General features: G+C 42.3%; 1 protein-coding gene across 1 annotated transcript; it reads right to left on the bottom strand.

The window, feature by feature from the left end:
- Positions 1-8,513: 8,513 nt before the first annotated feature.
- Positions 8,514-8,978, bottom strand: LOC135232544 (ribonuclease K6-like). The gene has a single exon (XM_064291935.1). The coding sequence runs from the start codon at positions 8,976-8,978 to the stop codon at positions 8,514-8,516; it is 465 nt and encodes a 154-aa protein (XP_064148005.1).
- Positions 8,979-12,769: the final 3,791 nt, after the last annotated feature.

The following is a 12,769-nucleotide window of genomic DNA, read 5'->3' as shown; positions in this document are numbered from 1 at the left end:
GTCAGGCAACAAGAAGAATGAATAATAAGAGTGTTCATCTATTTTTAGTCTGGAGGCAGAATATACCCAAGAGAAACATCCTTTTTGCTTTTAAGGTCTTCAACTGTTTGATTGTTATTGTCATGCCGTTCACATACGGAAGATAATCTGCTTTATGTGAGGCCAATTCATTTAATCATATGTCATTACAATCAGGTGTAATTACTTTGGAACAGCAACCAGGTTCAAGTTTTACCAAACAACCCTGAACCATAGGCTAGCCAAGTTGATGCATAAAATTAACCATCACATTTGTCTATAAACTGATAATAATTACCTTGCAACAGTGCTGATTCTTTACTTCTCAATTAATCAGCATGATTTCCTCAGTAAAATCATCCCTTATCCCCTAAACTTACTCAAATTTCTTTTTTTTTTTAGTCTTATAACTCTGTATGCTCTTTATTGATAGCATTAAACTAGTTTGTCATTATACATCAAACCAGGTGATTATTTGATTAATATCTATTCCCTGAATTAAACCTTAGATTCTCCTACTTCTTCTTCCCAGTGAAGGCTTTTTGGCCCCGCAACTGCCATCCTCACACTGGGGGTTTCCTTTGTAACCTTACCTCAAATGTGAAAAAACAAGACTTCCCCTATTTTAATTAACACTGCCTAGGTAGGCTGCTGGATTTTGAAAAAGAACTTGACAAAAAGATGATTGCTAAATAAAAAAAATATTCACAGTATTAAAAGAGTCAATAGAATTGTTTTCAGATTGTATAATTTTTTTCTTCAGAAGGAATTAAGCAAATATAAATCTAAGACAATAAGTAAAGCTGTAAGAGTAATATAATATTCTACCAGCCCTATGTCTTAGGCTGGCTTCTCTAGAAAAGAAAAACCAGTGAAGTGTCTATATATATGTATATATACATAGGGACAGAGAGAGGAAGAGAGATTTATATTAAGGGAACGGCTCAGGAGCTTGTAGGGGCTAGAAAGTCCCAAGTCTGTGGGTCGGGCCAGAAGCTTCTCCTGATTCACGTAGCTGCAGGGGCGAGATCTGCAGGTCAGACAACAGGCCTCTGACTTTTAGGCATCAAAGGCTAACAAATCCCAAAATCAGCAGGTAAGTTGCTAGCTCAAGTTCCAAGAACCAGAGGTCATAAGAACAGGAGTCAGCTGCAGGATCCAGAGTCAGCAAAAGCGCGTGAGCCTTCCCAGAAAACCCACCTAAATTGGATGCAGGCCACACTCCAAGGAAACTCCCTTTCAACTGATTGCCTACTCACAGCACATCCCATCACAAAGGTGATCACATTATACCAGGTATCATCATGGAAGTGATTACGTCATTACAAGAATAACAAACTATATCAGAACTGCCAAACCACTGAGATTCATGGCCCAGCCAAGTTGGCGTACAATGTTACCCATCACACCCTACATCCTCTTATCTGAACATAAACTTTCTTCTGTTTCTTGAGAGTTCCATGTAATACCCAAATTCTGTTTCCACACTGTGGGGGTAGAGAAAAGGTATTAAATTGCTACTGAGCCTATTTTCTCTGGGAACTATGACATCTCCAACCAGGGCCAACCCTCCTGAAAAATGGACCCAGTCCCAGGGAACTGAAATGACCCTATGATATCTAAAGTAAGACAGGGAACAGAGGGCCCCCCACATCTGCAAACAAAGTACAGGAGATGGGCCCGGGCACAGGAACAAAGCCATTCCCCAGAACAATGGGGCAGGGTGTCAGAAAATAGCCCACAAGCTTCTTCAAAGTTGTCTTTCAGGAGCAGCTGTAGGGACATGTGCAGAACATCCACCTGTGACCTGTGACCTCTGACCGCTGTGTGACCTTCTACGGGGCAGTGAGGGGCTGCAGCAGCAGCCAGGAGACTGGGAAGGTACAACACCCCAGAATAAGTCCTGCTACAAATCCCAGATGCCTCCGGGGACACGATTCATCTTGGAAAGCTGCTGCATGGGCACCGTAGTTAATATATGTCCGCCTATGTCTGTGATTTTCCAACTACTGATTCTTCTTCTTTTTTCCAACTTTCGCATTCCAATCACCAGTAATTATCAATGCATCTTGACTGCATGTTCGACCAATTTCAGACTGCAGCAGCTGATAAAAATCTTCTATTTCTTCATCTTTGGCCCTAGTGGTTGGTGCGTAAATTTGAATAATAGTCATATTAACTGGTCTTCCCCGAAGGCGTATGGATATTATCCTATCACTGACAGCATTGTACTTCAGGATAGATCTTCAAACCTTCTTCACACCATTCCTCTTCGAGTTGTCATACCCAGCATAGTAGACTCTATGATTGTCCAATTCAAAATGGCCAATATCAGTCCCTTTCAGCCCATTGAAGCCTAGGATATTGATGTTTATGTGTTCTATTTCATTTTTGACAATAATCAATTTCCCTCGATTCGTACTTTGTACATTCCAGGTTCCGATTATTAATGGATGTTTGCAGCTGTTTCTTGTCATTTTGAGTCGTGCCACATCAGCAAATGAAGGTCCCGAAAGCTTTACTCCATCCACATTATTAAGGTCAACTCTACTTTGAGGAGGCAGCTCTTCCCCAGTCATCCTTTGAGTGCCTTCCATACTGGGGGGCTCATCTTCGAGCACTATATGAGACAATGTCGCGCTACTATTCATAAGGTTTTCACTGGCTAATGCTTTTCAGAGGTAGAATGCTGAGTCCTTCTTCCTAATCTGTCTTAGACTGGAAGCTCAGCTGAAACCTGTCCTCCATAGGTGACCCTGCTGGTGTCTGAATACCGGTGGCATAGCTTCCAGCATCACAGAACAAACAAGCCCACACAGCACCACAAACTGACAGATGCCTGGAAAATATGACCTTGGTGATAAAACAATATCGAGATCGAATGATAGAATTTTGCAAGAGCAACGACTCCTTCGTTGCAAACACCTTCTTTCACCAACGTAAACGGCGACTATACACATGGACCTCACCAGGTGGAACACACAGAAATCAAATGGACTACATCTGTGGAAAGAGACGATGGAAAAGCTCAATATCATCAGTCAGCACAAGGCCAGGAGATGACTGTGGGACAGACCATCAATTGCTCATATTCAAGTTCAAGCTGAAACTGAAGTAAATCAGAGCAAGTCCACAAGAGCCAAAATATGACCTTGAGTATATCCCACATGAATTTAGAGACCATCTCAAGAACAGATTTGTCGCATTGAACACTAGTGACCGAAGACCAGAAGAGTTGTGGAATGATATCAAAGACATCATCCATGAAGAAAGCAAGAGGTCACTGAATAGACAGGAAAGAAAGAAAAGACCGAGATGGATGTCAGAAGAGATTCTGAAACTTGCTCACCAACGTCGAGCAGCTAAAGCAATAGGAAGAATTGATGAAGTAAAAGAACTGAAGATTTCAAAGGGCATCTCGAGAAGACAAAGTAAAGTATTATAATAATATGTGCAAAGAGCTGGAGATGGAAAACCAAAAGGGAAGAACACGCTCGGCATTTCTCAAGCTGAAAGAACTGAAGAAAAAATTCAAGCCTAGAATTGCAATAGTGAAGAATTCCACAGGGAAAGTATTTAACGCTGCAGGAAGCATCAAAAGAAGATGGAAGGAATACACAGAGTCATTATACCAAAAGAATGAGTTGATATTCAACCATTTCAAGAGGTGGCATATGATCAGGAACCGATAGTACCAAAGGAAGAAGTCCAAGCTGCTCTGAAGGCATTGGTGAAAAACAAGGCTCCAGGAATTGATGGAATATCAATGGAGATGTTTCAACAAACAGACACAGCACTGAAGGTGCTCACTCATCTATGCCGAGAAATATGGAAGACAGCTTCCTGGCCAACTGACTGGAAGAGATCCATATTTATACCTATTTCCAAGAAAAGTGATCCAACTGAATGTGGAAATTACAGAACAATATCATTAATATCACATGCAAGGAAAATTTTGTGAAGATCATTCAAAATCTGCTGCAACAGTATATCAACAGGGAACTGCCAGAAATTCAGACCAATATCAGAAGAGGACGTGGAATCAGGGATATCATTGCTCATGTCAGATGAATCCTGGCTGAAAACAGAGAATACCAGAAGGATGTTTACCTGTGTTTTATTGACTATGCAAAGGCGTTCGACTGTGTGGATCATAACAAACTATGGATAACATTGCAAAGAATGGGAATTCCAGAACACTTAATTGTGCTCATGAGGAACCTTTACATAGATCAAGAGGCAGTTGTTTGAACAGAACAAGGGGATGCTGATTGGTTTAAAGTTAGGAAAGGTGTGCATCAGGGTTGTATTATTTCACCATACCTATTTAGTCTCTATGCTGAACAAATAATACGAGAAGCTGGACTATATGAAGAATAACGGGGCATCAGGATTGGAGGAAGACTCATTAACAGCCTGCGTTATGCAGATGACACAACCTTGCTTGCTGAAAGTGAAGAGGACTTGAAGCACTTACTAATGAAGATCAGAGACCACAGTCTTCAGTATGGACTGCCCCTCAACATAAAGAAAACAAAAATCCTCACAACTGGACCAATGAGCAACATCATAACAAACAGAGAAAAGATGGAAGTTGTCAAGGATTTCATTTTACTTGGATCCACAATCAACAGCCTTGGAATCAGCAGTCAAGAAATCAAAGGTGCGTTGCATTGGGTAAATCTGCTTCAAAAGACCTCTTCGAAGTGTTGAAGAGCAAAGATGTCACCCTGAAGACTAAGGTGTGCCTGACCCAAGTCATGGTATTTTCGATCACATCATATGCATGTGAAAGCTGGACAATGAATAAGGAAGACCGAAGAAGAGTTGATGCCTTTGAATTGTGGTGTTGGTGAAGAATATTGAATATACCATGGACTGCCAAAAGAACGAACAAATCTGTCTCGGAGGAAGTACAGCCAGAATGCTCCTTAGAGGCAATGATGGCGAGACTGCGTCTTACATACTTTGGACATGTTGTCAGGAGGCATCAGTCCCTGGAGAAGGACATCATGCTTGGTAGAGTACAGGGTCAGCGGAAAAGAGGAAGACCCTCAACAAGGTGGATTGACACAGTGGCTGCAACACAACAAGGTGGATTGACACAGTGGCTGCAACAACGAGCTCAAGCATAACAAGGAGTGTAAGGATGGCTCAGGACCCGGCAGTGTTTCGTTCTGTTGTGCACAGGGTCGCTGTGAGTCAGAACCTACTGGAGGGTACCTAACAACAACAACAGCGTGTCCGTGAATTAACATGAATCTTTTCCCACCAAGAACTTTTCAAAGCCCAGACTAGTCTTTTGTTCTGTGAGCTGGGGGTAAGCTTTGCTTTAGGCCCTCCTCCTCTCCCCTTACAAGCCTCTTCAATAAAGCTTTGCTGGTGTGGAAAATTCTGCTTGCCTTACCTGCTCACTCTTCACCAGTGAGAGTCAAGATCCTTATTCCAGTAATAAAAACTCCCCAGGAATGCCAGTTGCCTTATATGTCTTAGTTTGCTTGTGTTGATATAACACAAATACCACAGGTAGATGGCTTTAAAGAAAAATATCTTTTCTCACAGCTGTGGAGCCTAAAAGTTCAAATCAGAGTCTGAGCTGTGTTGATTCCTTCCTTGTAGGTGGTCTTGGGTCTTCTCTGGTTCTGTGACTTGCAGACAATCCTTACATGGCTTCTGTCTCTCCCCGCCTCTGTGTGTATGAATTTCTGTGTCTAATCTGCTCTTTTTATAACATCAAATTAACCACAGTTCAATCTATAACAGACGGCATTGAAGCACCTGCGTTTTCTCAAAACTCCTGTCAAAGAAAAATTGCACCGCCAATGTTAAAACAGTCAAGGACGACTTTATTCAAAAGGATTATTGTACAGGGAGAAAAGAACTAAGGAAAGGGAGAGAAGTAGCACTACAGTATGATGTGGGGAGAAAAACCAACTCCTACTCTGCTGGTGACAGCCAAGGCAGCCAGGAGCTGCTCCCCTGCTCCTCCTGGCTATCAGCAAACAAAACCTTAGGTGATGGCAGTGGGTGTGGCTCAGCTGGGAGCTGTTCAGGCCAAGCAGAATTTGCCCCTTCCTGTCCATTGTCCTCAAAGTGCTGGGTATGGTTCAAGCCAGTCCCAGGTTACTAGCCTAAATGCCAAAGAAAAAAATGCAATTGTCTTATGGTGTGCACACTGTGGTAACCTATGTGTCCACGTTTGTATGTACTTCCTTGTGAGAGAAGGTACAACAGGTTCTGCCTCCTTTTGCTCCTGGAGCTTGATCTGAGGTATGCACCTCCTTGCTCCTTGCCTATGCACTTTTGATGCTCTTCCTCCTCACAGTCTGTGTGTCTTTGTTGATGGAGGAGTCACACAGAGCAGGACCAGCTTTGGGTAACACTGGGAAAAAGAACTTGGACGTTTTGAAAAGAAAGTTAAGGGGGATCAGTTAGTGGAATGAGTCAGTGATTTACTAAGATTATAATTAGGACCATTTTGTTTGGAATGCTTTCTTTTCTTATGATAAGACTGTGAATCATGGGAGACTCAGGGCAAGGAGTGGGTGGGGATAGGCATCAAGCCCTGGATGGTGAAGACTGAGGGAGAGAGGAAGGTTGGGAAGATAACAAAGGAAAACCTTACTCTAAAGTTTTGTTATACAAAAGAGATCTTAAATCTTTCTAGGTCAGTTGGTTATTGTAAACCATTCTCTGCACCAAAAGGGTTGTGGAGAGTGGGGGAGGCTCAAATAATTGTTGCTCTCCAAGATTCTAGGCCTCCAGTAAAATTTCACTTTGCCATTCCCATGTAAATCTACTATGAATCTACAGGTGAGCACCCCTGGAACATTTTCTGAATCCATTTCTAAGCTTTGACTACTTTTGAATCATCTATAATGATGCCAGATGATTTAAGCTGATCTAGGGATTTTTTTTTTAGGGATATATCTAAAGAACTTCGGACTTAGTGGATCATCTTGGCTTTTTCCACAATAGATAATTGCATGCAGAACAGGAAAAGAGAGCTGGGGGAGTTCCCACCTCAGTCTATTCCACTTCTAAGGATTTGGGCATAAAGGATGGTCCAAAAGTTATGCCCATCCTTGCTTCCTCCCTGATCAGAGGCAAAAAATGACTCAAATTGTTTGGGGGGCGTTGGTGTGGGAAGGTGGAGAAGGATTAGATATTGTTGCTGCAATCCTTGCCAAAAGATGGCACTAATATTTGCATTTTTGTTTTTAACCTTCTATTTTGACAAAATACTTACAATTCTTAAGGTCATAACAAACAAATGAGATAGAATACACACCTCAGAATGTATCTAGCTAATTTTAAGTAATATTTCATATTTCTTGCTGTTTCTGACTGTTCAAAAATTTCTGTAGCCCAGATTCAGCAGATTTCTTCAGCCCATGAGGCCCCTTGAGTGTCCAAATACAGTCGTTTGGGCAACTGACTAACAGAAGTACAGTCATTTATTAGGTTGCCTTCTCCAAGAGTTTCTGGAAATTTCCAGGTACTACATAAATGGTACATAAATCTATTCTGGAGGCCAATGTATGTTATCTGAAGATCCCCTTCCCTGAGGCTTCTGCTACTTTCCTACACTGGTTCAAACCAAAAGCTATCACAGACCCCTCCCTTCACTCCCCCACAGACTTTACTTCAAGACTTTGACACTATAAAATGTAAACTCAAGACAGTTTAACGCTGAATAGTATTGAGATCCTCTGGGTGAGTTTGAACCACCAACCTTTTGGTTATTCCTGAGTGTTGAATCGTTGCACCACCAGGGTTCCCTTGGTGCTACTTCTGCCTTCTATTTAAAATAATACCTGATTAAATATAGAAAGAAACAGAAAAGATCTGGGATCCCTTGGTTGCCAGTGGTAGAATCTGTGTGAAAATTTTCATCAGATCCCTATGAGGGATCAGTGCCACCTCCATACAAAGTCAGTGGTTTCAAGGGAAATGTGTAAATCTGTGAGCAGAGATGAGGGAACGGAGGACTTTCTTGCTCCAAAGTCCCAGAAGAGGCAGGGGCGAGGAAGTGATAGAGACCCCAGGGAGCTAATAAATTCAAAGTTTGTCTAAGGACCTAGGACCAAAATAGTTCCTCTTTGAATATTGGCAAATGCAACCCTAGATAAGAAAATAGCAGCAAGAAAAGATTTCAGACACACTGTCACTCAACAGAATGCAGCAGAAAGAGGTTTTATTGCTGTAAATACAGTGTAACAAAGCTTGCAAAGTCCCAAAGTTAAAAATCTGGAAGACTGGACCCTTCTTTGCCCTCTTTCCTATTGCCTTCCTTTAAAACAGACAGAGACCCAAAACAGAAAGAAATTATTTCTCTTGGTCGCAACGTTGGTCTAGTATCCTAGGCACTCTAATTCTTCCATTACCTTTCTTCTTCTTCTGTGGGAAAAAGGGAAAGCGAGAGAAGAAAACAAAAAGCAGAAGAGATTGTAAGAGAACCTGTGCCAAGAGAGAGGAAAAGTGATAAGGAAAAGTTAAATGACCCCATCTAAGTGCACAGGAACGAAGGGATAGGGAGGGTCTCCCACCTGAGGGGTATTACAGGCAACAATGAAAAACTTGTACGCTGCAGCCCTGTTGTAGTTGCAATTAGGATACCTTCCTGCAGTGAGGCTGCACACGGTCATGTTAACACGGTTTGGGCTCCGGTGGCAGTTGGTGGATCTATTCCTGCAGGTGATGTTTGCCAAGTTACAGACAGCAGCCACATTGTGGAAGGAATCATGCAGAAAGGTATTTAGACCCTTACAATGGTTGGTATAACTGTTGACACCTCCCATTGCCTGATTGCATGGTAGAGGACTTGGCCGTAAATGCTGGATTTGAAACCATTGAGCCCTGGTCAAATTCGGAGGCACAGCAAAAAGCGGATGCATTGGCCCCCATAATCCCAGCAGCAATAGGAGGTGAGGAAAGTGTCCCAGAAGATTTAGCGCCATCTTTTCTGTGTAGAGAGAAGGAAGATAATATTTATAGTAGAAGGAATAAGAGCAAAACGATTAATTGTAACCACTCAGATTTTGGCGTGCCTTTAAGATTTTATGGCTATTTTTTTTTTTAAGCCATCTTCTTTCTCACTTGAGTCTCACAATCCTGTGAAGAACCTGAAGCCCAGTGAGGAGGAATAGGGCATAAACAGACACTTTCTCTCATTGGCAGGCTCCCTTTTTCTCTTTGTCCTGTATTCACATATTCAGTGGCCCCTGTGCCAAAACCCTGGTCCCTTCCCTCTTCACCTTCTGAGGTGTTCACGTTTCATCTATTTGACCTTGAGTGCCCACCTTCCCTTTCTCCCCCCAACTTGGAGCCTTCTTCACTCACCACGTCTTCGTGTGGGGGCTCCTACTGAGGATGGAGGCAGTCCTTAGTCTCAGGCTCAGAGGACTTTGTGTGTCTTTCTTCTCTGCGACCTGTCAGAGCTGCCCAAATGGGGCAGAGGAAGAAGGGTTTTAAGCTTTCGGAAAGAGAAACCCAGGGCTTGGCAGAGGAACTTCTTGTGCAAAAGAGCATAGAAAAGGCTTTCAGAGTTTCAATACTGCTTTCTTAAGTGGTATCAACATATTGTAACATCAGAAGAATAAGCCCATTTTAAGAAACCGTGTGACCCAAAACTCACAATTTTGAGGAAAAAATGATTTCCTGATATCAGTTGAGTGCAGTCTTCATAATGTGAGGCTTCAGTTTTTTAAAACTCTATGATTTCAGTTCCTTAGGAGAAAATATACCATGTAACTCTTATGTAATAACTGCCACCTCTTTGGCAATGTTGGGAGTTCAACAACAGACTCGAATGAGTTATTCATTTATGCATACATTTATTGGATCTGGTACTGGCCTACTCAGATTTAGGCATTCAAGATCTAATGAGACAGGTAAGTAGACAATTACAATGTACACGAATAAATATAGATAGAAGGTAGAGTCATGATAGAGGAAATCCCAGGTGAGGAGGTATCAGGGGGCACACAACACGTGAACTGAGTTTTGAGGAATCAGAAGCTAGCTAGGTGAAGAGGGTCATAAGTACACTCTAAAAAGAAGAGACTATAAGTGAAAAGACCAAGAAACATGAAGAAGAAGAGCAAATTTAAGGTATGTGACTCTTGAACCTATTCCTAACTTTCCATTAGTACTGCTAATCCTTGTATTTAGAGACTCATCACCTCATGAGGGGGCCCTGGTAGGTCAGTGGTTAGGTGCTTGGCTGCTAACAAAAAGGTCAGCAGTTCTAATCCACCACCCACTCTATGGAAACCCTATGGGGTAGTTTCATTCTGTCCTGTACAGTCGCTATGATTTGGAATCAACTCGATGATAACCATTTTTTTTGTTTTGCTGGAGGTACCTCATGAGAGCTCACATAAAAGTCTCCTATGTGGGCTCCCTAACTCCAGCCTTTTTGCTTCCAATCCATTTTACATATTACTTCAAGACTAGTCTTCCCTGATCATAAATACGAACATGGGACAAAGTGGAGACTTTATCCAAGGTATCAGGTAGAAGCATTGTCTTAGGAACTAGGGCATCTTTCCCACATGGTTTTAATGGCTCCAATTATATACAGGATAAAAGCTGATGGCTGTTAGCCTGGCCAGATGTAGTAGGTCAGTGCCTCCTCTCTGCAGTTCCACAACTTGATACTACCTCCAGTCCACTACAACAAAAAAACATTACCAAGTTTACCATGCACCTAGGCTGGGATCCTCAACCCTGGCCTCACATCAGAATTTGCCTATGAAACTTTGAAAATGTCAGGATGCCTCCCAGACCTACTGAATCAGAATCTTGGGGAGTGAGGTCTTTGTATGTCTCTGTTTAATAAGCTCAACAGGTGATTCTGTAGTTGAGAACCATTGTTCTTGGATAACACTGACTCTCACTGGACGCCTTAGTTTCCAAGACTGGGCTTCTACTTGATACCTGGGATAAAGTCTCCACTTTGTCCTGATTCAGGTAGGTGGATTCCTGCTTTGCTTCCCTAAGTTAGGAGTAGGGCAGATGGAGGAGGGCATGAACAAGGGAGCCCATCTCTCATCTCTCTCTGAAATTATCCCCAACTTACAATCTCCTGAGTAGGGAATGGACTCTGTTGGTTGACTTGGTCCTTGTTCTAGCACTACAGTACTGAAGCAAGTTAAGGGCATCTGGGATGTGTGTCTTATAGAGCATCTGTTCAGACACACTGCTTCCCCTCCAAACCCTGTTAAGGGATTAGGCCTAAGTCCTACTTTTTGATCTACACCTTTTCCTAGACCTTTCTATGATGGCACTGGGTTATATGTTTGATGACTGCCTATCATAACGACCTTTTCAGGGCTGCTGATCTTCTCTGAGTCCAGCAGCTGGCCAGTGAGTGACCAGAACATTGACTCAGAGGCTGGCACTATGTGATGAACTACAAGTTTCTTTGTGAGGTTTAGTTTCTGCACAGCTGAAGCACTAATACTCCAAAGGGCCCACTGGTCAATTTAGGAATGTGATATCCTTGTGTGTGTGTGTGTACGTGTGCTTTAGGTGAAAGTTTATAGCTCAAGGTAATTTCTCATACAAAAATTTATACACATACTGTTATATGACACTAGTTGCAATCTCCAGATTTCTCTCCCTTTCTACTCTGGGATTCCTGTTTCCACCCAACCAGTTCCTCTCCCTTCATGCCTTCTCATCCTGCCTCCGGACCAGAGCTGCCCATTTGTTCTCGTGCATCTGCTTGAACTAAGAAGCACATTCTTTACGAGTATTATTTTATGTTTTATAATCCTGTCTAATCTTTGTCTGAAGAGTGGGCTTTGGGAATGGTTTTAGTTCTGGGTTGACAGAGCACCCAGCTTCTAGGGTTCTTACAGTCTCAGTCAGACCACTAAGTCTGGTCTTTTTATGTAAATTTGAGTTCTGCTGCACACTTTTTTCCTGCTCAGTCAGGGACTCTCTGTTGTGTTCCCTGTCGGGGCAGTCACTGGTGGTAGCTGGGCACCAGATTGTTCTTTTGGTGTCAGGTCGATGGAGTCTCTGGTTTAAGTGGCCCTTTTGTCTTTTGGGCTAAGATTTTCCTTTTGTCTTTGGTGTTCTTCATTCTCCTTAGCTCCAAATGGGTTGGGACCAATTGATGCCTCTTAGATGGCCACTCGCCACCTTTTAAGACCCCAGATTTTAATGACCAAAGTGGGATGCAGAACATTTTCTTCATAAACTTTGTAATGCCAATTGACGTATATATCCATCTTCGGAAAGGAAAAATTATCTAAGACTTGTAAATGGGGAAAAGTAATTACCAGGTGTCCTTTCATTTGGAGTGCTGGGAGTTGTCTAGTAGACCACTGGGGATTAACAGACTCTGTAGAGGTATGCATCCTTCTTTTATTTTAAATTGTGGTAAATATACATGTAACAAAACATTTGTCGTTTCAACATTCTTTACGTGTACAATTCAGTGACATTAATGATGCTTACCATGTTCTTCAACCATCACCATTATCTGTTTCCAAATCTTTTTATCACCCTTAACAGAAGCTCAGTATCTCCTAAGCAATAGGTCCTCCTTTCCCCTTCCTCCTGCTCACCCCTGGAAACCATTAATAAACTTAAGTCTCTTTTCCAAAAAAAAACCCCAAATCCATTGCAGTTGAGTCAGTTCCGATTCATAGTGACCCTAGAGGATAGAACAGAACTGCCCCATAGGGTTTTCAAGGAGCTGCGGGTAGATTCAAACTGCCCACCTTCTGGTTAGCAG

Source organism: Loxodonta africana, chromosome 10, assembly GCF_030014295.1.
Source record: "Loxodonta africana isolate mLoxAfr1 chromosome 10, mLoxAfr1.hap2, whole genome shotgun sequence".
Taxonomy (NCBI): domain Eukaryota; kingdom Metazoa; phylum Chordata; class Mammalia; order Proboscidea; family Elephantidae; genus Loxodonta; species Loxodonta africana.
The sequence above is the reverse complement of the archived record's forward strand: the minus strand, read 5'-3'. Positions and strand labels throughout refer to the sequence as shown.

Coding starts and splice junctions, on each gene's coding strand:
- LOC135232544 (XM_064291935.1), bottom strand. CDS start 8,978: ATGGCGCTAAATCTTCTGGGACACTTTCCTCACCTCCTATTGCTGCTG.